Here is a 27999-nt window from a genome sequence, read left to right as displayed (position 1 = left end):
ACATCAAAGAGAAATCAAATAAGATTGACAGTGAGTATTAATTGGGTCTGTCAGCATGGAGGCTTTTGATGACTTTTTGGAAAAAAATTTAGTGTTTGTAGTGGGGAAGAACCTCTAGTAGAGTAGACTAAAGACTGAGTGGGAGGTGAAGAAATATACAAAACTCTAGTAGAGAGACAGGGCCATAGCTAAAGTGAGCTTAGGGTTAGGGAGATTGTTTTAATGGATGAGATTTGAGCATGTTCAAATGGTAATACAAAGTAGACAGTAGTGAGGGAGTATTTGAAAGTGGGAGATAGAGTTAAGTTCCAGAGAAAGTAGAAGGGGAAACACCTCCCAGTGGACATGGATTATCATTAATAACAAGCAGTTTGCTCCTTTGACTATAAAGGGAGGGAAAATGGTGCAGATGTAAGCGGAACTATAGATCTTAAAAGAAAAAGTGAGCTATTACTAGTCTAGTGGTTTCTCCTTACTCTGTGTTATAAGAAGAGAGATCTTCTATGGGAAGTAAGACAGATGGGAAGGAGTAACAGGTTTGGGGCAAAAAGCCGAAGTTTGAAATAATTTTTGTAGAAAGGTGAAGAATAAATAGAACAGGACTTGCTTAACAGCATTGAGGGACAAATACACTTTTTCCTCTATTAATTTTCTTTGCAATTAATAGTTCAGGTTTATACATATGAAGTATCACAGAATCTGACTTTTGTCTAAATGTTGAAGAATTTAAAAAACCTTTTAAGTTCAGTTTTCTGATTGAGTCAAAGACAAGTATATAGATGCCAGTATTTGAGTCAAAGACAGGTATATAGACGCCAGTATATCTCTAGCACACATTTTACTTAATTCATTGTTCAGTTTAAAAGTATTTATTATATCTTAAAATCAGTTTTGTTTTTAATATTTACTTGCCCTTAAGAAAAAAAATTGGGGATTTGGAACTTGCTTTTTTTCATTATGTATTTCCCTACAGTACTAAGCATGGTACTTTCAACATAATAGAATTTTTAGGGTTTTTCTTTTACATTTTGACTTACTCTTTCTGACAGCTATTTTACATCAGCCTTAGGCCTGTAGTTTGCTTTATCTTTTACTCTTACCAAAAACTTTTCTGCTTCATCCTTTGCTAGACACGAAGCCTCATGGTGGGATGAAAACTTGAGATATTATTTGCCAGGATTTGTTAAATTTGTTTCTTTTGGTTTTTAAAAAATTTACTTAAAGTTATTATGAATTTTGGTCATGTTCTATCTTCAAGTTATGCTGAGGGCAGGATTTTGTGTAATTTTATTTCTGCCTGCTTTCTGTATTGCTTTTGGAGAAAATATTGGGAGATATGCTTTAAGGCAGCCACCATTATTTTATTATCTCACTATCTTCACCTACACTGACATTTTCTGGTCACTCACTTTAAATGTAATTACATTAGAAAAACAAAGATCAATTAAATTTAGTTGGGTAATCTGTTAAAATTTAAATTTATTAAGATGTATAAATTTGGTCCATAAATGTATGTGTGTAAGAAATAGAAGATTTTAAAGTGCCTGATTACACAGCTTGTGTTACTCTATTTCAAACTCATACGTATGGATTGTAATAAAACACACACACACACACACACACACACACACACGGCACAGAAAACATCAGAGAACAAATAAAACAATTAACCTGAGTCTTTCCTTAGGTCACTCCATCCATGTTGCATTGTAGTTTGCGTTTTTTTTACCCATGGTCAAGGGTATGGGGAGATTTTAGAAGGTGTGTGAAAGATGGAGGTCAATCACAGATGTCCACAAATGTGTGTCTGTAAGAAAGAGTTCCTCCACGCATAGCCCCATCAGGTCTAGAAACTGGAGTACAGGAATCTATTTTGAGGTTACTTGGCTGGCTTCTCCTGGGGCAATCTGTCAGCATATATGTCATGCTCTTTTTGTTTAGGCTATAGTTGCCATAGACAGTGCTAGGAAGTAAGGAAAAGCACTCTCTAGGAGCAGGAAAGATGGCAGGAAGCCAAAGGGAAAAATACAAAAATAGATCGCTATCTTAAAATATTATCCCAGGCCTACCATCCAATCTACAATTAGTTTTCTTCTGTTTTTATTATATAAAGAACTAATGAAAGCATCATATATGTTAATTTTTGATACATGTTGATTTTTACTTCACAGCTACCTTAGAAATTGATGAGGACTATCCATTATATCAGTCAATTTATAGAGTGACAGCCACAGATGAGGGCTCTTTAATGGTAATGTACTGATGGTAGGTGGTGATCATTGTGTCAGACACATATATCGCTTTGGCATGCACTAGAATGGCAGACACATACGTAGCCAAGGTAACATGGGATATAAGTCTTACAGATGAATTTGAAACTAATCCGGTAGGAAAGAAGAACAATTTCTGATATTTCCATGAGAAAAATAAGGAAAGCATTGTTGGGAAGATTTTTCTGAGTACAGTGTTATGCTATGGAGATATTTTTCAAGAGTGGTTAATATATTTAATTTGATAATTAAAGAAAGCATAATGAAGCTGACAACCACTCTAATGCGATATTCGTGTTAATGTTGGAAATAGCATTTTTATAAGAAATTTTCTTAATGAGTATAAGAAAATTATACAACTTCTAATGGAGGTGGGCAACTGCAAGAAAGACATCAATGCTGAGCTGAAACTGGGGCTTTGTCTTTTGGATTCTATTCAGAACTGTTCCACTTGGCTAGCTATTTCAATGTCACATGTGAATGTGATTACATTTTTTTGATGTTTCAGTATCCTAATTACTAGATATCTAACTATAAGAGACTTGCTTTTCTCATAATTGATTCATGATTGTAAAGTCTCTTAGAGATTTGGCAAAATAAAAAGAACCCATAAAGCTCTAAATGGAGAATTTAGCAGTACATTGGACTACAAAAGTCAGCATGCTTTCTCTGCAGCTGTGCTTTTTAAACATGTATTGAAAGAGTTTACTTCTAATTTGGTAATTCACAGTATGAAGTAAGGAGCACTGTATGGGGGTGAAGTAATGGCGCTTCAGGTAACTTGGGTCAAGTTAGGAATTTACCACTAACTAGCGGAGTAATCCTGGGGAAGTCACTTAATCCCTCTCGCCCTTGATTTCCAATTAACCTCCAGTGATACATGGGCTGTTGTCAAGGTACTCAAAATCCCCACTCAAAAATACTTTGTTGTAGACCAGCCAGCATGCAATTTGTATGAAATTGTTAAGAAATATGAGACTTTTCCTAATAGATGATGTCTTTCCAATAGGTTAAAAAATAACCTATGGTAAAAAAAAAAACCAAAAAAAAAAACCTATGGTCCCGCTGAAAATAGTTATTACCAGTTCTGTCATTTGCAGGAAAAAAGCGCAGCAGGTGTGTTTTAAAATTTAGTGTTTTGGGAAATAGTTACATTGCTAAAGGCTTGATCCTTATCAAATTAAAAAAATATGCAGTTATAATTGAACTTTAATCAAATTTTACCTCATTTCAAACTACATTTTTTTCAGATACTTTTGAGAATGATTTATCTACTCTCACCTCTTCTCAAACATGGTGGAAAATAAATAAAAAGTGCAATCAAGAAGTAAGATAAATTATAAACTGTATTCAACTGTATTAATATTTGTAATTGGTTTATATCATTATAATTCTTATTTTGTTTCTAAAAACTCAAACAGTGACAGTGAGTTTATTTTGTACATTCTTTCAGAGATGTATTAATTTGCAGAACCAAATCTAATTTAAAAAAAAAATTCTCTTAAAGGAATGTGTATAGTGTTATGCAGCTCTGTAAAAATATAGCAAATCTTTTGGTTGTGTTAATAAGCTAAACAACTCTTACTTTTCCTGTATTCTACATCAGTATATTTCAATGGTTTTAATACAGGCTTAGATAATAAAGAAAGAGAGAAATTAATCAATGTAAAAATAAAGAACTTTCTATATATTTGCTCCATTATTGTATCTGAATGATCTTCCAAATACATTTTCATTTATTTTAGTGCGATTAATGTATGCTTTATTTTTCTAGTACTCCATTGAGACACAGTTATCTGGACCAAAGAAAGGAGCCAATTCTTTTGGAGTGGATTCTGTAAGTGGCATTGTTAGTGTGAGAGGCAATGACCCCTTGGGCTTTGAGGCTGGATATCATGTAGTTAATATATTTATTTATTATTCTGCAAAGAATGACAAGAATCTTTCATAACTGAACTCTGCCTGAAAGATTAAACAGATTATTATTTTAAAGGAAGAGTAATATTTTGTGATTCATTAATGAGGATTAGTGCAGTTAACCAAATATCTAGAACCAGTCTGGGTGGATATCAAAACATAGAGATCATGTCTTAACTTTTTAGATCTATCTAAAGAAGTTTCAGGAAAAAAAGACTTTTAAGTAGCTTTCTAATTAGGGAAAACTAAATCATTAAATTTAAAAAATTTCTGAACATCACATGGGAAGAAATTTAAAACAGTCAAGTTGTGGTATTGAAACAATTTATACTCTGCCCTACTTAGAATGACAAAACACATAGGTAGCCAAGGTAAGATGGGGTATAAGCCTTTCAGATGAATTTGAAACTAATGAGGCAGGGAAAAAGAACAATTTCTGATATTTCCATGAAAGAAAGAAGGAAAGCATTGTTGGGAAGATTTTTCTCAGTAGAGAATGACATGTTAGTAGGAACAATGATTGGAAAGAAAACAACTACAGGGCTATTGAGATAACCTGTGCACACAGAAATGGAGTGCGAAATTTAAGAAATAAAGGGATAAATTATTATTACTGGCATTGGTAAAACATTTCCATTTTCAGAAATCCTCCACATGTATTATTTCAATAAGGTGGTTGAGAAAATAGTCATTAGAGAGCAAATGCAAGAATTTATAGAAAAAATAGAGGATGTGCTGCTGAATTTAGGAGAAGGAGTATTTATAACTAAAGATGATCTCAGCCTTCTAGCCTAAAAGAACATAAAGGGTAGAAGAAAGCCAATGACTTCTATTTCAATTTCAATCTGGAAATGTTAAATGTCACAGAATGGGGAAGAAGCCAATGATACATATCTTTTAAGCAATTTGAGTGTTAGGACTACAATGTGAGGTTAATATGAGCTTAAAATTAAAATTAGGTGGGAAAAATGGAGATTGTGCCTATCAGCTACCTACGTATTTAAGCAGTTCAGCTCCATACTTGTGCCCATTCCCTGCCTCACTTCCCTTGCTTACCTTGACTCACACATTCAACCAAACTTGGTAAGTCCTTTAAGACTTACTTCATCTTTCTACTACATAGCTAACCTATAAATTTTATGACATTTTATAAAAGAAATTTAAATATGCTCATTGTCAGCCCCTCACTCAGCACAGGTTCTTGTACATTGTAAGGGCTTTCTTAACGTCTGCTTAAAAACGTTTTAGTGATACCTTACTGTCTCAGGGTGTTTTTTTCTTTTCAGAAGGACACTTACTGATATGTCTGAATAAATAATATTTAAAGGGTAAGATGTGTGACAGGATGATGGGGAAAATATTTGAGATCAGATGACATTCTAAACTCTTTTCAGAAATTACCTCCTGTTCTGATCGCAAAGAGTAATTCATGGTCCTGTTTCCAGGGGTTAGCATTAAACAGTCTGCTTTGTGAATGGTTTCAGTGCATTGTACTTTCAGTTAATAATTGAATCTGTAATTCATTCATTTTTTTGTTCAATTTAGTCTATATTTAGGCATGCAGCCAAGCTACACAGACCTTTGAGACTTAATGGCAAATGACATGAAGCTATTTTGAAATATACAACTAATCTAGTTAACTAAGAAAGCACTTATATTTCTTCAGTTGCCTAGAAGACAATTAAAACACTATATTTCATTGGAGAACACTACAACAACAAAAAAACCTAACAGGAGACATATTATAAAGATACACATGTATTACTAAATAGTATATTGTAAAGTTTTTAAAAAAAACTCTTTTCCAGGTTTTCCAGCTTACACTGAGAGCAACAGATACAACAGGTCTATTCTGTCAAGGGACACTAATTATCATGATTAGAAACATAAATGATGAGAAGCCTCAATCTGAGTAAGCATATTTAAAGTGTAACCATAGAGAATGGCTAACTAAACTTTTCACACATACTGTAAATAATAATAATAAAGATTATATAGCTACATAAAAATATTTTATTGTTATATTAAAATATATTACTATATACATAAGTGATACATATGCTGATAGAAAGTAAAATATATGTCAGAAAATATTGGTAAACAAATATAGAAGTGACCAATATCATAATATGATATGGTGAAAAGATTTTTGTGTATCTTTTTGTTTTCTTCCCCAAAGGTTTTGTAAAGTTGTGTTGCTTTTAAATAAATATATTAATTTTAAACAATGGGAAAAGTAGACCTTAAAATGTAGTTTAAGGTGTTTAATTTAAATTACTTTACTTCCATACCCTGAGATATAATTGTAGCATTCAAAAACATTTTCAGATTACGAATGTCTGTTAGATGTTTTTCTATACTTCAAAATGTAATAATCAAATACATTACTACAATCTAAGAAAAATTAAATACTACTTAGATTGATGAAGAGAAAAAGAAAGATTGTAGTATTCAAATTATTTTCCTTCCACCCCTAAGTTGTATCTTGACAGATAACTAAGGAGAGTAACATTGTTTGAATCCCCAAATTCATTTTTATATTATCTGAACAAGAGAAGCAAATATGGAGCTTAGTTTTTCTCCTATTTCTGGGGATAGTTACTCTACCTGTCCTACTACATTTGTGGTAGAGGTGCTGCCAACTTCTTAAAATAATTTTTTGTCACCTGCATGCCTACTATAAGCATAAACTTATTGCCTTTATTTATTTAGTAGAATTCAATACTAGATAATATAAGCAATACCAAAATAACTAAAATATTGGTATGGCCCGCAAATATTGTTTTCACTTCTTAAGAGACATAGTGTGTTAAATTACAATTAATGAAACAGAAAAGGAAATGATTCAAAGTGGTCCAGAATGTAAATACTGTGAGTTATATTATATTATGGCATAAAGGAGAAACCACACTGTAAAGGAGAAACCACATTAGATTGTGGTGGCCAAGAAGGTTGCTCAGAGGAATGGCCTCACCCACTCACCTTCCTTTTCCTTTAACTTCCTTGAACCTGTCTCCCAAGCCCAGATTTAGCCTGTCCTTCCCTTTAAAATGTGTAGCAAAGTTATGGTATCTATCACACAGCACTATGGTTATTTATATCTGTGTTCACTTCTAGCAGTGAGATCTAAAGAGCAGAAGCCAGCTGATTCTTATGCATATAAACTGGAATAACATACTGTAGGTTACAGATAAATGTCTGATGCTTGAATGGAAGGTTGAATAAGAAAGAAATTTAAGTTTCAGCAATGTTCTGGAAATTGATCAGGGACTTGAAATATACTTTAAAGAGATGAACAATAAATTTAAAATAAATGTCCTGATAACTTGGTTGTCCAAACTTGTCCAAAGTTATGACTTTGGACAGCATTTCATCATACCAGATAAGATGAAAATGAATATATTTAATCCCTTATGTTCAATTGCCAACTATTCCATACATTTGGTATTTAGAATAATAGAGATGCACTATTTCAATCTGTTTTCCAGTTTTCATCTCTTTGATGTTATGCTATCTTTCATGTCTCGCATGATGCCAGAGACTAATGATTAAAAATTAATGCTTATGCAAAAAAGTTACGTAACTTTGTGCCAGAAATGGATTTTCTCAACATTTGAATACTTTTGGAACTCTTAAATTCTTGACAAGATGAAGGTAATATTATCACAAATCCAAAAGATCCTTTGCAAGTTATCAGAACTGAGCAGGTATGTGCATACAAATCTGCATTTGCAACATTTTTTCATCAACATTTTTTTTTTCTTTAGACCTTTTCGTCTGAATTCTATTAATGTAACTGAAGAAAAACCTGTTGGAGAAATTATAGCAAGAGTAAAACCAACAGATCGAGATGAAGATGGCGGCATCACTTATACCTTTAGATCACAGCAGGAAAAGTTTGCTTTGGACCCTTGTAAGTTTTAAATACATAGCTCTAGCTGTCTTCATTTAAGCATTCACTATCTAATCTCGGCATTTCCTTTAGACTTTGGGCTAGTAAAGCTACCCTTTCAAAATTAGATTAAATATGGAGAAGGAAACACCAAAAATGTGTGGCATTTGGACAGTTGCTATTTTCCTACTTGTAAAAATGAACTTCTTGTGAAATAACGTCTGTCACAGTAACTTATTTTTATAACTGGCTATTGGCTTTCAGAGGCAATCAGTACAATGCTTCTGTGAAATCCTTGTAAACTATAGGACAGATAAGTCATATCTAACTCCTTAATTTCATTTGTGAAAATCGGAACATTTCCTTAATAATTATATTTTGGACACTTGATTATGGATATATTCTTGCCTATGGGTACAGAATTACTACTCTGAAATATTGTTTTCCTATGGCTTGTCACAGTACTTGATTTAACTGTCCAGCATTCAACCAGAGAGAAAAAAAACAAAACACCAGCAACACAACTATGAGAGCTTCTTAAGCAGACTCTGTAAGGCTGTTGTCTCTGTGTCTAATGCCAGAGCTTGAGGTCCACAAGCCCAGAGGTCAGGAGGGAAGATGAATATAAAGTGGGAGAGATTAAGGGCAGACCAGACACACAAGCAGGCTGTGGACCCTATGAGAATGCACTAAAACCCATGTCTGTTCTTGTTGCTGCTGACCTTGATAGTGAGGGTATCCTGCAGAAGCTGGGGCCTTTCATTATAAGGCTGAGCACATACACCTGTTCTAGGAGCCAGAGAAGTTGAAAGAGGATCCAGAGGTGGATAGAGCAGCTGCAGAGCCAGCTGCTACTTTACGCCAATGATGAGATAGCAGACCAGCAAAAACATATGTAAGAAATGAAATGTCTGCTGCTAACTTTCAACTCTCCCAGTCAACCGAGATTCTCCCTTGGAAGCACCAGGGATGAACAGTCATTTCTGTCTTCACAAATTTTCCTAAGTTTGACCCTTGAGCTCATTTTTCATCTTTCTATAAAATATATCTCTTATATGTGGAATCTAAAAAAAGGGTACAAATGAACTTATCTACAAAACGGAAATAGAGTTACAAATGTAGAAACAAACTTATTATTACCAGGGGGTAAGGGTGGGAGGGATAAATTGGGAGACTGGGATTGACATATACACACTACTATATATGAAACATAACTAATAAGTACAGGGAACACTACTCAATACTCTATAATGGCCTATATGGGAAAATAATCTAAAAAAGAGTGGATATATGTATATGTATAACAGATTCACTTTGTTGTACACCTGAAACTAATACAACATTGTAAATCAACTATACTACAATAAAAATTAGTTAGAAGAAGAATTAGTTAAGTTGGATGGCAGAAACAATACATGATTAGGATTTTAACATAGTTTAGCTAGTTTTTTCAGGCTCAAAAACACTAATAACTCTATTATTGTAATTAAAATCAAATACTGTGGTCTGGTACTTTTAAAGTCAAGATGCTACCTATGCTTGGTAAATCCATAAATTACAATTTAGAGATTTGGAGGAAAATATGATGAAACCATTTATAATATTAAATTTTATTTTAAAGGTAAGTATAAAGCAAGTGGGCATTTTTAAACAAATATTTTCAATGATTGTAGAGCTGCTAAACATCACTTTCCTTATTCACTAAAAGTGTATACTATTAAATGAATTAAATTACCATCAATATGAATAAATTAATATATGCTTAATTATTTGAGTTTGGTAATTTTTATTTATTTATTTTCATTAGTTACAGGCATAATCACTCTTCTTCAGCCTTTGAATCTTGACAACCCAAATAATTCTAAAACCTATTCTTTGGAAATTGAGGCCATAGATAATGGAAATAATATCAGTACCTATAGGTTTACAGTGTTTGTGGAGGATGCAGACAATCTTATTGTCTGTGACTCGAGTTTTTCAATAGGAGCAGGTAAATTACAACCTTCTATTTTATTGATAACATTCATGAAATGAAAGAGTAAGAAAATTTTAAAATAAAATTTTTAATAATAACTAAAGTTTTATTTTTTAGTTTTAATAAAAGAGAAGTAAAAGAACTCAATAAAGTGAGAGATATACTCTTACAAAGAAGAAATACAGAGTTGGTATGATTTAAAATAACTTTCAAATAATTATTTCTTTGTGTGGAAGATTGGGTATAGGAATAGTTACAAAATTATTTTGTTTATCCCTAACATATGAATGAACAGGTTGCTTAACAAGTTGTCATATGTGTGAAAATCTAAAAAATAAAATACAACTTTTATCTTCTAGATTGACCAAGACTTAAAAATAACAGGAAAAAAGTCACTGCTGGCTAAGGTATAAAGAACTTAACACTTACAATGGAATACTACTCAGCCATAAAAAAGAATAGAATTTTGCCATTTGCAGCAATATAGATGGACTTGGAGGGCATTATGCTAGGTGAAATAAGTGATATAGAAAAAGACAAATACTGTATAATATCACTTATATGTGGAACTGAAAAATACAACAAACTAGTGAATATAACAAAAAAGAAGCAGACTCACAGATCTAGAGAACAAACTAGTGGTTAGCAGTGGGGAGAGGGAAGGTGGAGGGAGGCAATGTAGGGGTAAGGGACTTAGAAGCACAAACTAGTAGGTATAAAAGAAGCTACAAGGATATATTATACAACATGGAGAATATAGAAAATATTTTATAATAACAATAAAAGGAGTATAACCTTTAAAAATTGTGAATCAGAGAGGAACCAAGATGGTGGAGTAGAAGGACATGCTCTCACTCCCTCTTGCGAGACCACCAGAATCACAACTAGCTGCTGGACAATCATCGACAGGAAGACACTGGAACTCACCAAAAAAGATACCCCACATCCAAAGACAAAGGAGAAGCCACAATGAGACGGTAAGAGGGGCGCAATTACAGTAAAATCAAATCCAATGACTGCTGGGTGGGTGACTCTCAGGCTGGAGAACACTTATACCACAGAAGTTCGCCCACTATAGTGAAGGTTCTGAGCCCCACGCCAGGCTTCCCAACCTGGGGGTCCGGCAATGGGAGGAGGAAACAGACTTTGAAGCCTAGTGGGAATTGATTGTAGGACTTCAACACGACTTGGGGGAAACAGAGACTCCACTCTTGGAGGGCACACACAAAGTAGTGTGCGCATTGGGACGCAGGGTAAGGGGCAGTGACCCCAGGGAAGACTGAACCAGACCTACCTGCTAGTGTTGGAGGGTCTCCTGCAGAGGCGGGGGGTGGCTGTGGCTCACTGTGGGGACAAGGACACTGACAGCAGAAGTTCTGGGAAGTACTCCTTGGTGTGAGCCCTCCCAGAGTCTGTCATTATCCCCACCAAAGAGCCCAGGTAGGCTCCAGTGTTGGGTTGCCTAAGGCCAAACAACCAACTGGGAGGGAACGCAGCCCCACCCATCAACAGTCAAGTGGACTAAAGTTTTACTGAGCTGTGTCCACCAGAGCAACAGCCAGCTCTACCCACCACCAGTCCCTCCCATCAACCCTCTTAGATAGCCTCATCCACCAGAGGGCAGACAGCAGAAGCAAGAAGAACTACAATCCTGCAGCCTGTGGAACAAAAACCACATTCACAGAAAGATAGGTAAGATGAAAAGACAGAGGGCTATGTACCAGATGAAGGAACAAGATAAAACCCCAGAAAAACTAAATGAAGTGGAGATAGGCAACGTTCCAGAAAAAAATTCAGAATAATGATAGTGAAGATGATCCAGGACCTCGGAAAAACAATGGAGGCAAAAATGGAGAAGATGCAAGAAATGTTTAACAAAGACCTAGAAAAATTAAAGAACAAACAGAGATGAACAATTCAATAACTGAAATGAAAAATACACTAGAAGGAATCAATAGCAGAATAACTGAGTGAGAAGAATGGATAAGTGACCTGGAAGACAGAATGGTGGAATTCACTGCTGAGAACAGAATAAAGAAAAAAGAATGAAAAGAAATGAAGACAGCCTAAGAGACCTCTGGGACAACATTTAACGCACCAACATTCGCAATATAGGGGTCCCAGAAGGAGAAGAAAGAGAAAAAGGACCAGAGAAAATATTTGAAGAGATTATAGTTGAAAAATTCCCTAACATGGGAAAGGAAATAGCCACCCAAGTCCAGGAAGCGCACAGAGTCCCATACAGGACAAACCCAAGGAGAAACACGCCGAGACACATAGTAATCAAATTGGCAAAAATTAAAGACAAAGAAAAATTATTGAAAGCAGCAAGGGAAAAACGACAAATAACATAAAAGGGAACTCCCATAAGGTTAACAGCTGATTTCTCAGTAGAAACTCTACAAGCCAGAAGGGAGTGGCATGATATACTTAAAGTGATAAAAGGGAAGAACCTACAACCAAGATTACTCTACCCAGCAAGGATCTCATTCAGATTCTATGGAGAAGTCAAAAGCTTTATAGACAAGCAAAGGCTAAGAGAATTCAGCACCACCAAACCAGCTCTAAAGGAACTGGTTTAAGGAAAAGAACTTTAGAACACTAAGGGAAATTTTCTAAGTGGGAAACACAAGAGAAGAAAAGGATCTACAAAAACAAACACAAAACAATTAAGAAAATGGCCATAGGAACATACATATCGATAATTACCTTAAATGTGAATGGATTAAATGCTTCAACCAAAAGACACAGGCTTGCTGAATGGATACAAAAACAAGATCCATATATATGCTGTCTACAAGAGACCCACTTCAGACCTAAGGACACATACAGACTGAAAGTGAGGGGATGGAAAAAGATATTCCATGCAAATGGAAATCAAAAGAAAGCTGAGGTAGCTATACTCATATCAGATAAAATAGACTTTAAAATAAAGAATGTTACAAGAGACAAGGAAGGACACTATATAATGATCAGGGGATCAATCCAAGAAGAAGATATAACAACTATAAATATATATGAAACCAACATAGGAGCACCTCAATACATAAGGCAACTGCTAACAGCTATAAAAGAGAAAATCTACAGTAACACAATAATAGTGGGGAACTTTAACACCTCACTTACACCAAGGGACAGATCATCCAAAATGAAAATAAATAAGGAAACAGAAGCTTTAAATGACACAATAGACCACATAGATTTCATTGATATTTATAGGACATTCCATCCAAAAACAGCAGATTACACTTTCTTCTCAAGTGAGCATGGAACATTCTCCAGGATAGATCACATCCTCAGTCACAAATCAAGTCTTGGTAAATTTAAGAAAACTGAAATCATATCAAGCATCTTTTCTGACCACAATGCTATGAGATTAGAAATCAAATACAGGAAAAAAAAAAACGTAAAAAACACAATGACAAACACATGGAGGGTAAACAATATGTTACTAAATAACCAAGAAATCACTGAAGAAATCAAACAGGAAATCAAAAATACCTAGAGACAAATGACAATGAAAACACGATGATCCAAAACCTATGGGATGGAGCAAAAGCAGTTCTAAGAGGGAAGTTTATAGCTATAAAAGCCGACCTCAAGAAACAAGAAAAATCTCAATTAAACAATCTAACCTTACACCTAAAGGAACTAGAGAAAGAAGAACAAACACAACCCAAAGTTAGCAGAAGGAAAGAAATCATAAAGATCAGAACAGAAATAAATGAAACAGAAACAATGAAAACAATAGCAAAGATAAATAAAACTAAAAGCTGGTTCTTTGAGAAGATAAACAAACTTGATAAACCATTAGCCAGACTCATCAAGAAAAGGAGAGGACTCAAATCAATAAAATTAGAAATGAAAAAGGAGAAGTTACAACAGACATCACAGAAATACAAAGCATCCTAAGAGACTACTATAAGCAACTCTGTGCCAATAAAATGGACAACCTGGAAGAAATAGACAAATTCTGAGAAAGGTATAACCTTCCAAGACTGAACCAGGAAGAAACAGAAAATATGAACAGACCAATCACAAGTAATGAACTTGAAACTGTGATTAAAAATCTTCCAACAAACAAAAGTCCAGGACCAGATGGCTTCACAGGTGAATTCTATCAAACATTTAGAGAAGAGCTAACACCCATCTTTCTCAAACTCTTCCAAAAAACTGTAGAGGAAGGAACACTCCTAAACTCATTCTATGAGGCTACCATCACCCTGATACCAAAACTAGACAAAGATACTACAAAAAAATAAAATTACAGACCAATATCACTGATGAATACAGATGCAAAAATCCTCAACAAAATACCAGCAAACAGAATCCAACAACAAATTAAAAGGATCATACACCATGATCAAGTGGGATTTATCCCAGGGATGCAAGAATTCCTCAATATATGCAAATCAATCAATGTAATACACCATATTAACAAACTGAAGAATAAAAACCATATGATCATCTCAATAGATGCAGAAAAAGATTATGACAAAATTCAACACCCATTTATGATTAAAACTCTCCAGAAAGTGGACATAGATGGAACCTACCTCAACATAAGAAAGGCCATATATGACAAACCCACAGCAAACATCATTCTCAATGGTGAAAAACTGAAAGTATTTCCTCTAAGATCAGGAACGAGACAAGGATATTCACTCTCACCACTGTTATCCAACATAGTTTTGGAAGTCCTAGCCACTGCAATCAGAGAAGAAAAAGAAATAAAAGGAATAGAAATTGGAAAAGAAGAAGTAAAACTGTCACTGTTTGCAGATGACATGATACTATACATAGAGAATCCTAAAGATGCCACCAGAAAACTACTAGAGCTAATCAATGAATTTGGTAAACTTGCAGGATACAAAATTAATGCACAGAAATCTCTTGTATTTCTACACACTAATGATGAAAAATCTGAAAGAGAAATTATGGAAACACTCCCATTTACCACTGCAACAAAAAGAATAAAATACCTAGGAATAAACTTATCTAGGGAGACAAAAGACCTGTATGCAGAAAACTGTAAGACACTGATGAAGGAAATTAAAAGTGATACCAACAGATGGAGAGATATACCATGTTCTTGGATTGGAAGAATCAATATTGTGAAAATGATTATACTACCCAAAGCAATCTACAGAATCAATGCAATCCTTGTCAAATTACCAATGGCATTTTTTTCAGAACTAGAACAAATCATCTCAAAATTTGTATGGAGACACAAAAGACCCCGAATAGCCAAAGCAGTCTTGAGGGAATGAAACGGAGCTGGAGGAATCAGACTCCGTGACCTCAGACTATACTACAAAGCTAGAGTAATCAAGACAATATGGTACTGGCACAAAAACAGAAACATAGATCAATGGAACAAGATAGAAAGCCCAGAGATAAACCCATGCACCTATGGTCAACAAATCTATGACAAAGGAGGCAAAGATATACAAGGGAGAAAAGACAGTCTCTTCAATAAGCGGTACTGGGAAAGCTGGACAGCTACATGTAAAAGAATGAGATTAGAACACTCCCTAACATCATACACAAAAATAAACTCAAAATGGATTCGAGACCTAAATGTAAGACCGGACACTATAAAACTCTTAGAGGAAAACATAGGAAGAATATTCTTTGACATAAATCACAGCAAGATCTGTTTTGATCCAACTCCTAGAGTAATGGAAATAAAAACAAAAATAAACAAATGGGACCTAATGAAACTTCAAAGCTTTTGCACAGCAAAGGAAAGCATAAACAAGACAAAAAGACAACCCTCAGAATTGGAGAAAATATTCACAAGCGAATCAACGGACAAAGGATTAATCTCCAAAATATATAAACAGGTCATGCAGCTCAATATTAAAGAAACAAACAACCCAATCCAAAAATGGGCAGAAGACCTAAATAGACATTTGTCCAAAGAAGACATACAGATGGCCAAGAATCACATGAAAAGCTGCTCAACATCACTATTAGAGAAATGCAAATCAAAACTACAATGAGGTATCACCTCCTCACACCAGTTAGAATGGGCATCATCAGAAAATCTACAAACAACAAATGCTGGAGAGGGTGTGCAGAAAAGGGAACCCTCTTGCCCTGTTGGTGGGAATGTAAATTGATACAGCCACTATGGAGAACAGTATGGAGTTTTCTTAAAAAGTAAAAATAGAATTACCATATGATCCAGCAATCCCACTACTGGGCATATACCCAGAGAAAACCGTAATTCAAAAAGACACATGCACCCTAATGTTCATTGCAGCACTATTTACAATAGCCAGGTCATGAAAGCAACCTAAACGCCCATTGACAGATGAATGGATAAAGAAGATGTGGTACATATATACAATGGAATATTACTCAGCCATAAAAAGGAATGAAATTGAGTCATTTGTTGAGACGTGGATGGATCCAGAGACTGTCATACAGAGTGAAGTAAGTCAGAAAGAGAAAAACAAATATCGTATATTAACGCATGTATGTGGAACCTAGAAAAATGGTACAGATGGACCGGTTTGCAGGGCAGAAGTTGAGATACATATGTAGAGAACTAACGTATTCCCCCAAGGGGGTAAAACGTCAGTGGGGTGGGGTTGGTGGTGTGATGAATTGGGCGATTGGGATTGACATGTATACACTGATGTGTATAAAATTGATGACTAATAAGAACCTGCAGTATAAAAAAACAAACAAACTAAAAACAACTAATACTAAACTTTCTTTGGGTTATTTGTATGGAAATATGTTAATATAAATGTTTCAGACATTACATGAGATTTCTAAAAATCTTATATGTTCTGGTATAATGTTATGTCATAATTCTAGTTATTACTTTAAAATGTATATCTCAGAAATAACTAAATTTCCTTGTCAATTGCATTATTATGAACTTTCATCAAATCTTTAACCATCTTTATTTTTAAGTCTTTTGTCATTTACAGACAGTTCTGGGTGTACTCTGATGCTTTCGCAAAAATGTTCCTATAAAAGGGTTTCATCTTCAAGGAATTCATGGAAAAGACTGACAAGTACAGGTTTCTGGTAACTGACTACTGCTGAACTGAATGAATAAGCATTTTCAGAACTCTAATGGAAAACTGATGAATTCATAAAAGTGCTAACAAAAGATCAAGATGAAAAAAAAATAATTTCATGGGACTGAGTGAACTGATGAGGATGATTATAATTTTTGTGACTTTCTGTTTGAATAAAAAAAATCCCACAAGGACTCTTTATCTCTAATCTTACTGGCTTACTTATCTGTCATAGTAAAACCCTCTTTATTCTTTCTGCCTTCTCTGTTTTGACTCCTTTTCTTTCTCTAGCTGTTTCTATTAGGAGAAACTACCCAGTTAACTGGGAGACAATGAGAGGATAATAAAGTTGAGGGCAAATGGAACACCACAAATTTTATTAAAATAGCTTGTTTTTGTTTTGGATTCCTGTCCATTGTTGCTTTCTATTCATTTTGCACAGCCAGTATTATCACTTCTCCAATTTTTAGAAATATCACTCTTTTGGAAACTGAAAATTTCCAAAACACACATGCATGTGCACATGCATACACACAAAGAGATTTCGTACTTTGACCCAAAACATACATTCTAGTATGTGTTAAATCTACCTGAAATAAGAATTTGTGTTAAAGGGACTTGTTCATAAATGCTAAACTTAAGAAAGAAAAGCCTCCTAGTAGGCTTGGCAATGAATCACCTTACAGGCCTGATGCTTATGAAAACTTTATCTTTTGGATCACTTTGAGACAACTGAACTGATGTTCTTCATAATTTACTTTTTTGGTCTCCCCCAAATCATAGAAAGCTTTAAAAAGATACACGTGGATCCCAAGGAGGTCATTCTAACCTGACTTCTACTGCAGACTTGGCTGAACCAGCATAAGCTGCTTAGGCAGGATCAAGATCAAGATTTTCTTCTCTTCCATCATGTGGGTTTATGGTCTTTGAGACAGAGAAGTAGCAGAAAAGAAAATACTGCCTTCTAGGTCTTCCCTGGTGGCACAGTGGTTGAGAGTCCGCCTGCTGATGCAGGGGACACGGGTTCGTGCCCCGGTGCGGGAAGATCCCACATGCCGCGGAGCGGTTGGGCCCATGAGCCATGGCCGCTGAGCCTGCGCGTCCGGAGCCTGTGCTCCACAACGGGAGAGGCCACAACAGTGAGAGGACCGCGCACCGCAAAAGAAAAAAAAAAAAAAAAAATACTGCCTTCTATCTAAAATAGGGTATCTCTGTGGGTCTCTGTGAGGTTTTTCAAGACAGGGTATTAATTAATTTATTTATTTTTGCTGTGTTGGGTCTTTGTTTCTGTGCGAGGGCTTTCTCTAGTTGTGGCAAGCGGGGGCCACTCTTCATCGCTGTGCGCGGGCCTCTCACTTTTCGCGGCCTCTCTTGTTGCGGAGCACAGGCTACAGAAGTGCAGGCTCAGTAGTTGTGGCTTACGGGCCTAGTTCCTCCGCGGCATGTGGGATCCTCCCAGACCAGGGCTCGAACCCGTGTCCCCTGCATTAGCAGGCAGATTCTCAACCACTGCGCCACCAGGGAAGCCCCAAGACAGGGTATTGACACAACTTTCAGGTGGCTGATGTGATACATACATATTAAATTCACTTACTATGTTAAATTATCCAATGGCCTTAATTAACTAGAGCGACCACTAAATTAGGCAATCTGTTTACACATATTCAGTTTGAAACAAAGGTTCAAAATAAGCAAGACCTGTTCACACAACAATTGTTCCATTACATTCTTTGAAATAGTCAAACTGTATGAGGCTTTTACAGGACTACCTAGTCTAAGTTATAGACTTGATATTCAATATTCAAGTGCACAGAAAGCAGGAATAATTTTAAAAGAGTATCATTTGTAGAACTGCACAACAGGTGAAGAAAATACTTACGGTTTAATGTGTGTGCATTTGTGTTATTCGGTTTTTAGGTGAGAAAGAATCAAAGTTGGTAACACTGAAAGAAAGATAAGAAGCAGTGGTTGAAGAAAGGAAAGTAAATAACATTTATTGAGCACTTGTGAGATGCATTACGTATAATATTTTATTTAATCCTCAGAACTACTCTAAGGTTGAGAATATATCTTATCCTATTGTACAGATGAGAATATTGATGGACTAGAAATTCAAATGGAGTCAATTCCTGACTCCACAGCTTTTGCTCTATTTTTTTGTACATTACTGTGAAAAGAGATAAAAGACTTCAATTATCTAACAAAGGAATCAAAGTTGAAAGCATATCTTAATGGTCATTGACTTTGTGCCAGACACTGAGCAATTATATCCTATTCCACACACTAGCCCAAAATTTAAATGTAGAAACATGAAACTGATATTTTTATGTTGGCTTTCTTAAAATGAATGTTAGTGGGAAAAACTACTTGTGGTCTTTATTTCTCTGAAATAAATATCATTAAGAAAACTGCTATAGGGAGAAATTCTTACAGTATAACAACTTATGGAGCCAATATGAAGCAAAAAGTAGTGAAAGAATGTTTGAATTTAAATTATTGCTCATGGTTTATATAATTGTATAGGTGTTTTAGTGTCTATTCCTAAAAAGCTTCCTGCATTTGCTTTTATATATAGGATTCTTGCAAGAGATCCAGATCCAGGACAAGAAGTTGAGGTTAAGTATTGTATTATTATCTATTAATTTTTTCCAACTTTTATTTTGTAAAAAGTGCTCAAATTTTCAATGAGCAAAAAATTACTTCATCAGGCTTTGAATTAATGTTGTCTTTATATTTTATGGTAGTCACTGAAGTGAGAGGAGGACTTTAAACCTTTGACTATAGTAACAGACTAAAAATTATATGACTTGGAAGTGAAAGCAACAGACCTTCTAAAATGCTCTAAAAGGCATTTAGAAAAACTAGAGCTTATATTTTTTTCCATTTGTCTGATGACATTTATACAGCTGAGAGAATATCCTTTAATGTTTGTTACCTTTTATTCATCCCAGATCAGGCATATTTTCTTTATTATACACATAATTTGAATAAAGGATATGTTGTATCTTCATATAAGTTCTAGTTTCAGCAATAATTAATTAATAGTGATTTAATAAATAATACATGACAAAATAGTTACAGATTAAGAGGGAATAAAGAAGAAGAAATACAAAATAATTAATCACTCGAGATTTTCTCAGGAATTTTTATGGTGTACATATGAACTATATTCTAATTGTACTTGTAAGAAAAAATTGACTTTTTGATTATAGAATGTATTATAAGTCATATTAGTGCAATGGAATATTCTGCTCTAATTCTCTTTAGAGCAAACTAAACTTTTTCCATTTGTTCATACTTACTCTGGTAGCTGGCTTATAAACATCATTTGGGGAATAAGGTTGAAATGAAAGCTTAGGGGGGCACTGTTGGAAAATTTAGCCTGCATATAATTTTTCTGGTGACCTGATTACAGTGAGGCACTGATCAGTACTCCCAATTTCATTTTTTTGCTCATGTGAATTTTAGACTGAGGACAGAAGATGACACAGGAAAAGTGTAGTTTCTTGTTTACTAGGTTCAGAAGCTCCATTTATGTAGGTGTGTAAATGTGTGTGGGAGGACAGGGTCAGGATATGGGGATTATGTGCATTTAGGGTGTGTAGATATATATGTGGGTTTATGCCAGGATACATGCATGTGGGAGGAGGATGGGGTGACTATGTAAATACTGACTACAACTTCATGTGTTTACACATAACTAAATATTACACATTTCATAACTAAATATTATAATATCTGATTTATATTGTAGAAGTCACTGGGAAAGAAAAACAAAACAAAGACTTGGAAAATGATAATTTTTTTTAACAAAAAGCAATAATAAGGGGAGAAACAAAGAAAATGAGATTTTTCTAAAAGAACATTTAATGGATTTTAGCCTAATATAAGCCAACTTTGGTTGTTCACTCATAGACAAATAAAAATCAGTTAGTATGCCCATCAAAATGGCTGTGATGCCTTTTTGGAAATGGCATTGGATATGTCTCCCAGGTTTTATTGTTTCTCTTTGGACCAGAAACTGGATGTAAATTTTTTCAAAATATGATGTCTTTACTAAATCCCTTTAAAAATCTTTAATATTCATCTTGAAACTGAGCCCAGTTATAAGCACAGTGATAACAGTGGAGAGGAACATGCTGATGTCCCTAAAAAATATCTTTGTCTAAAGCAATATTTTATTGGGCCATACAGAAAATCAATTTAGAGATGAGATCTAATGGCATTGTCCAAATAATTCAGTGTATGTGCCTCCTGAGTATACAAGAGGGAATGACTTTTTTATATATTAGAAAAATCTGTAAATGCAACACTAGAAAATAAACTAATTATAAAACCAATAATAGTTATTTACCAAAAATGCTCTAATACTTAAATATAAAAACCTTTGGAAAAAATACAACTAAAAATGTAAATGAATTTTCAGATTACTCTTGAAGTCTGGAAAAGAAAGTTTAGCTTTTATTTTTATGGGCACTGTCTTCACAAAATTAATTTTGGTTTACTTAGGTCTTGCCTAATAACTGCATCAAAACTGTAAGTTCAGAATCCATGCTTTTTCAATAACGTATTAACCATTTTTTTGTGTGCTTTCTTAAAAGGTTTTAATATTAAACTCTTCAGTTAATACCACTGCCTACTTTGCTTTGGATTCACATAATGCCGTGATTTCTAAAACCACAAGACCTCTTTTGGATTATGAAACAAATCCTAAGGTAAGAATAAAGATGAAACAACATTAAATAATAAATACCTTTAAATACTCTTCAAAAAGAGTAATTTTCAATATTTTCAATAACTTTTAAAAACTTACCTAAATTGAAATAAAAATACCAAATTTATGTAATTGTATTTTCATATTCACATAGATCAAGCAAAAATTCACTTTAAGAAAATAAATTTAGAATTTTATTTGATTCATTTTACTCTTTCCATTAGACTTTTAAAAAATATTATTTCAATTTTTGTGTTTGCTTCTTTAAGTGCATATAAAAGTTAGAGAAGGGATTACCTCCATACTCAAAAGCATAAAACTGTTGGAGAAAGGATTGCCTCCATATTCAAAAGCATAAAACTGAGGCAACGTTCTGGGTGATTAAATAAAATTGCCCTTTATTACAGTCACAAATTATCTGGAGTGTTGCCTCTCTCCTTGGCTTTACTTGACTGTAGAGATATGGCCTAATCTTTTTTCCCCCAATGTCCTGGTTAAATTTCAGATTTGCAAATATTTGGAAAGAACAGAGAGGTATAAGCGTATGGAAAAACATAACAAATCTCTTTTCCTACAAAGTCATTCTGGGAAATGGGACCACTTAAATTTCAAATGTTTCCCAGTGTCTTTAAACATTTCTCAATGCTTCCAGTAGTAGACTTATCAAGAAACATTGTTTTTTTGAAAACAGTGCCTTACCTAAAACAAGCCTTTATAAGTTACAAATATTTCGACCAGGATTTTCTCACTGTGTGAGAGTTAGAGGAAAAATTAAAAGCAACAACTGGTGCTCTAGGACAACTGGCTAATGGTTTATAATATTTTCACTTTGGTATTGTACGATCATCTCTCATATTATCAACTTTGCTGTTTTCCATTCACTCCTAAACGAAGTACTTCAGTTCTATTCGCTTCTTCACTCTTTCATATAATGTTCAAAATTAACTTTATGAAAGAAGCCCCATTCACGTTTTGATTTTAATTACACTGAATTTATAAATTAGACTGAAGAGAATTAGCATCATTATCATCCATAAAGCAGGATGATTTATTAAATTATTCAGAACTTTATTAATTTTCCATATATTTCATATTTTTCTCCACAGTTTGTAATTTTACACATTATATGTATGATATTCCTAGACAACTTGACTTTTGCTGCTGTATATTCATTTTCTAATTGTTCAAGGTTAAAGTTGATTCTTATACCTTGATATTTAAAATGGCAACTTTGCTAACTCCTTATATTAATTTGAATAATTTCTAGATGAGCTTTCATTTTTATGTTAACTGTGTTAACATTCACAGTTAAAATAACTGTCAAGAGTGACAGTTGTTTTTTTCTCTTCAATTCTTAAAACTTTTTATTCATATTGTATGCCTTATTTTTTTGATGAGGACTTCCAGAACAACGTTTACTAGAAGTGGTTATAGGATGCATCCTTGTTTTGTCCTGATTTTAAAAGTTATTGTTTAATGTTTCAAATGACAATGGTATTTCTTATAGGGCTATGGTAGACATCTTTTTTAAGTAAGAAAAGTTTTTTTTTTTATTTAATAAATTTGTTTATTTTATTTTTGGCTGTGTTGGGTCTTCGTTGCTGCATGCGAGCTTTCTCTAGTTGTGGCTAGTGGTGCGGTGCATAGGCTTCTCATTGCGGTGGCTTCTCTTGTTGCAGAGCACGGGCTCTAGGCATGCAGGCTTCAGTAGCTGTGGCACATGGGCTCTAGAGCGGAGGCTCAGTAGTTGTGGAACACGGGTTTAGCTGCTCCACGGCATGTGGGATCTTCCCGGACCAGGGATCTAACCCATGTTCCCTGCATTGGCAGGCGGATTCTTAACCACTGCGCCACCAGGGAAGCCCAGAAAAGTTTTTTTTTATTCCTAATTTGTTAAGGGATATTTGATGTTGAATTTTATAATATTTTTTTCCATTTACTTAGAAAATTATATGGTTTCTTTTTGTGAATTTATTAAATGTATGAGTTATTTTAATACATTTTATGTTATTATAACATCTTTGTCTTTCTGGCATATAACCTACCCCGTATAAGGTAGTTTTCAATATAGATTACTATATTCAATTTGCTACTATTTTAATTTAATTTGGGGATTGTAATCCTAAATGTTCCCTTGTCTTTGTTGACTAAAGCTCAAGGTGGTTTGTTCACTCATTTTTTCTTCCCACATGTGAGCTCATCATTAGAAGAGCTTCTGCATGTTTACACATTTAAACAGTGTTGAGCAATTGTCCCTCCAAAGGGGTATACCTCTTGGCATTCCTAAGGCATCACTGGTTTCAGGAAAGTTTGTATGTTAATTTCATGGCCCAGCTATTCTTGGACCAAATGTTTAGTACAACTTAACTTTTATGAGTTTCTCTCTCTCTCTCTCTCTCTCTCCCTCTTTCTTTTTCTCCTATAGTTTAATGGCAGTGGTATTCTGGAAGGATTATGGCAAATGATTTCACTCTGTCCACCAACCTGATCTAAAAACAAAACTTCATTTGATAAACTTTCATCCTCTTTTGGTTTACATATTAATCTTCTCCATTGATTTCCTCCATGGTAAGGTTATTTCTAATTGGCTTCTTGTCTCTGGTGTACTGCACAGTGCATCGTATAGTCAGTGCTCAAGAATATTTCTTGAATGAAAGCATGAATTCTCTCTACTAATTTCAAGGGTCCATGTATTTGTTAAGACTTAAAACAATGAGAAACAATAGATTCATTAGTTTGATATCATTTTTGAATTGCCAAGTACTGTGTTGGCACTCTTACCCGGATTTTCAAGAAACCACACATTTATTTTTTTTCCTAAAGCATCAAACCAGTTACATTATGTTGAGTATGTGTTAGGCACCAGTACGGTGTTTTACACATAATAGTTTACTTAATGCTTATGGAAGCCCTGTGAGGTAGACACCATTTTAACCTCCATTTTATAGATGAAGACATTAAGTCCAAATAAATAAGTGGCCTACCCAAGATCATCCAGCTGGTAAATGGATGAATCATGATTCCAACACAAGCAGCCTAACGTTATTATTTAAAAAAATTTTTTTTGAACATCTTCACTGGAGTATAATTGCTTTACTGTGGTGTGTTAGTTTCTGCTGTATTACAAACTGAATCAGCTATACATATACATATATCCCCGTATCTCTTCCCTCTTGCATCTCCCTCCCACCCTCCCTATTCCACATCTCTAGGTGGACACAAAACACTGAGCTGATCTCCCTGTGCTATGCAGCTGCTTCCCAGTAACTATCTATTTTCCATTTGGTAGTGTATATATGTCCATGCCACTCTCTCACTTTGTCCCAGCTTACCCTTCTCCCTCCCAGTGTCCTCAAGTCTATTCTCTATGTCTGCATCTTTATTCCTGTCCTGCCCCTAGGTTCTTCAGAGCCTTTTTTTTTTTTTTTAGATTCCATATATATGTGTTAGCATATGGTATTTGTTTTTGTCTGACTTACTTCACTCTGTATGACAGACTCTAGGTACATCCACCTCACTGCAAATAACTCAGTTTTGTTTCTTTTTTATGGCTGAGCAATATTCCATTGTATATATGTGCCACATCTTCTTTATCCATTCATCTGTCGATGGACAATAAGGTTGCTTCCATGTCCTGGATATTGTAAATAGAGCTGCAATGAACATTGTGGTACATGACTCTTTTTGAATTATGGTTTTCTCAGGGTATATGCCCTGTAGTGGGACTGCTGGGTCATACTGTAGTTCTATTTTTAGTTTTTTAAGGAACCTCCAAACTGTTCTCCATAGTGGCTGTATCAATTTACATTCCCACCAACAGTGCAAGAGGGTTCTCTTTTCTCCACACCCTCTCCAGCATTTATTGTTTGTAGATTTTTTGATGATGGCCATTATGACTGGTGTGAGGTGATACCTCATTGTGGTTTTGATTTGCATTTCTCTAATGATTAGTTATGTTGAGCATCCTTTCATGTGTTTGTTGGCAATCTGTGTATCTTCTTTGGAGAAATGTCTATTTAGGTCTTCTGCCCACTTCTGAATTGGGTTATTTGCTTTTTTGATATTGAGCTGCATGAGCTGCTTGTATATTTTGGAGATTAATCCTTTGTCAGTTGCTTCATTTGCAAATATTTTCTCTCATTCTAAAGGTTGTCTTTTTGTCTTGTTTATGGTTTCCTGTGCTGTGCAGAAGGTTTTAAGTTTCATTAGGTCCCATTTGTTTATTTTTGGTTTTATTTCCATTTCTCTAGGAGATGGGTCAAAAAGGATCTTGCTGTGATTTATGTCACAGAGTGTTCTGCCTATGTTTTCCTCTAAGGGTTTTATAGTGTCTGGCCTTACATTTAGATCTTTAATCCATTTTGAGTTTATTTTTGTGTATGGTGTTAGGGAGTGTTCTAATTTCATTCTTTTACATGTAGCTGTCCAGTTTTTCCAGCACCACTTATTGAAGAGGCTATCTTTTCTCCATTGTATACTTTTGCCTCCTTTATGAAAGATACGGTGACCACAGGTCCATGGGGTTTATCTCTGGGCTTTCTATCCTGTTCCATTGATCTATATTTCTGTTTTTGTGCCAGTACCATACTGTCTTGATTACTGTAGCTTTGTAGTATAGTCTGAAGTCAGGGAGCCTGATTCTTCCAGCTCCGTTTTTCTTTCTCAAGATTGTTTTGGCTATTTGGGGTCTTTTTTGTTTCCATACAAATTGTGAATTTTTTTGTTCTACTTCTGTGAAAAATGCATTGGTAGTTTGATACGGATTGCACTGAATCTGTAGATTGCTTTGGGTAGTATAGTCATTTTCACAATGTTGATTCTTCCAATCCAAGAACATGGTATATCTATCTGTTTGTATCATCTTTAATTTCTTTCATCAGTGTCTTATAGTTTTCTGCATACAGGTCTTTTGTCTCCCTAGGTAGGTTTATTCCTAGGTATTTTATTCTTTTTGTCACAAAGGTAAATGGGAGTGTTTCCTTAATTTCTCTTTCAGATTTTTCATCATTAGTGTATAGGAAGGCAAGAGATTTCTGTGCATTATTTTTTTATTCTGCTACTTTACCATATTCATTGATTAGTTCTAGTAGTTTTCTGGTAGCATCTTTAGGATTCTCTATGTATAGTACCATGTCATCTGCAAACAGTGATAGTTTTACTTCTTCTTTTCCAATTTGGATTCCTTTAATTTCTTCTTCTTCTCTGATTGCTGTGGCTAAAACTTTCAAAACTATGTTGAATAATAGTGGTGACAGTGGGCAACCTTGTCTTGTTCCTGATCTTAGTGAAAATGCTTTCAGTTTTTCACCATTGAGAACAATGTTGGCTGTGGGCTTGTCATATATGACCTTTATTATGTTGAGGTAAGTTCCCTCTAGGTCTACTTTCTGGAGGGTTTTTTAATCATAAATGAGTGTTGAATTTTGTCAAAAGCTTTTTCTGCATCTATTGAGATGATCATATGGTTTTTATCCTTCAGTTTGTTAATATGGTTTATCACATTGATTGATTTGCATATATTGAAGAATCCTTGCATTCCTGGGATAAACCCCACTTGATCATAGTTTGTGATCCTTTTAATGTGCTGTTGGATTCTGTTTGCTAGTATTTTGTTGAGGATCTTTGCATCTATGTTCATCAGTGATATTGGCCTGTAGTTTTCTGTTTTTGTGACATCTTTGTCTGGTTTTGGTATCAGGGTGATGGTGGCCTCATAGAATGAGTTTGGAAGTGTTCCTCCCTCAAGCAGCCTAACTTTGTATGGGTATTTCACCACTATGCTACCTTGCCATTGTTGGCTTGTCATCTCTTCTAAAAAGCTGTTACTATCCTCCCTCATACTTTCATGCACTGCTGTAATATCTGTACATGCAGAAACTGTGTGCTCCTTATTTTAAATATCAGTGTTTGGTACTTAAATGATGTACTACTGAGGATGCATGAACAAATGAGTGAATAGTTAATTCAGAACAGCTGTGCTGTCGTAGGGAACCCCATTTTTTTAAGCCAGTGTCAAAGAAAGGAAAATTGACATATTTGAAAATAAACTTTTCATTTTAAATCACCCTTTTTCTTTGTCTTTTAAGCAGTTTATACATTTTTTTGAATAATAATTTACTTCAGTGGTAATATATTTTTGGTCAAGCTACATTTTTGTTAAATATTCCTTGTAATCTTCTGTTTTTTCTCAT

General features: G+C 34.6%; 1 protein-coding gene across 1 annotated transcript in view; it reads left to right on the top strand.

Moving 5' to 3' along the window:
- Positions 1–27999, top strand: part of LOC307191510 (cadherin-23-like) — a gene marked incomplete at its 5' end in the record, with an annotated part of 116232 nt that overhangs the window by 23729 nt on the left and 64504 nt on the right. Inside the window, 6 exon segments of the mRNA XM_079931637.1 lie at positions 2172–2251; positions 4045–4167; positions 5996–6099; positions 7955–8100; positions 9887–10086; positions 21696–21809. Of these exon segments, the coding sequence (XP_079787763.1) occupies positions 2172–2251; positions 4045–4167; positions 5996–6099; positions 7955–8100; positions 9887–10086; positions 21696–21809 (767 nt within the window).

The sequence above is a fragment of the Stenella coeruleoalba genome, assembly GCF_951394435.1.
Source record: "Stenella coeruleoalba genome assembly, chromosome: 9".
NCBI lineage: Eukaryota > Metazoa > Chordata > Mammalia > Artiodactyla > Delphinidae > Stenella > Stenella coeruleoalba.
The sequence above is the reverse complement of the archived record's forward strand: the minus strand, read 5'-3'. Positions and strand labels throughout refer to the sequence as shown.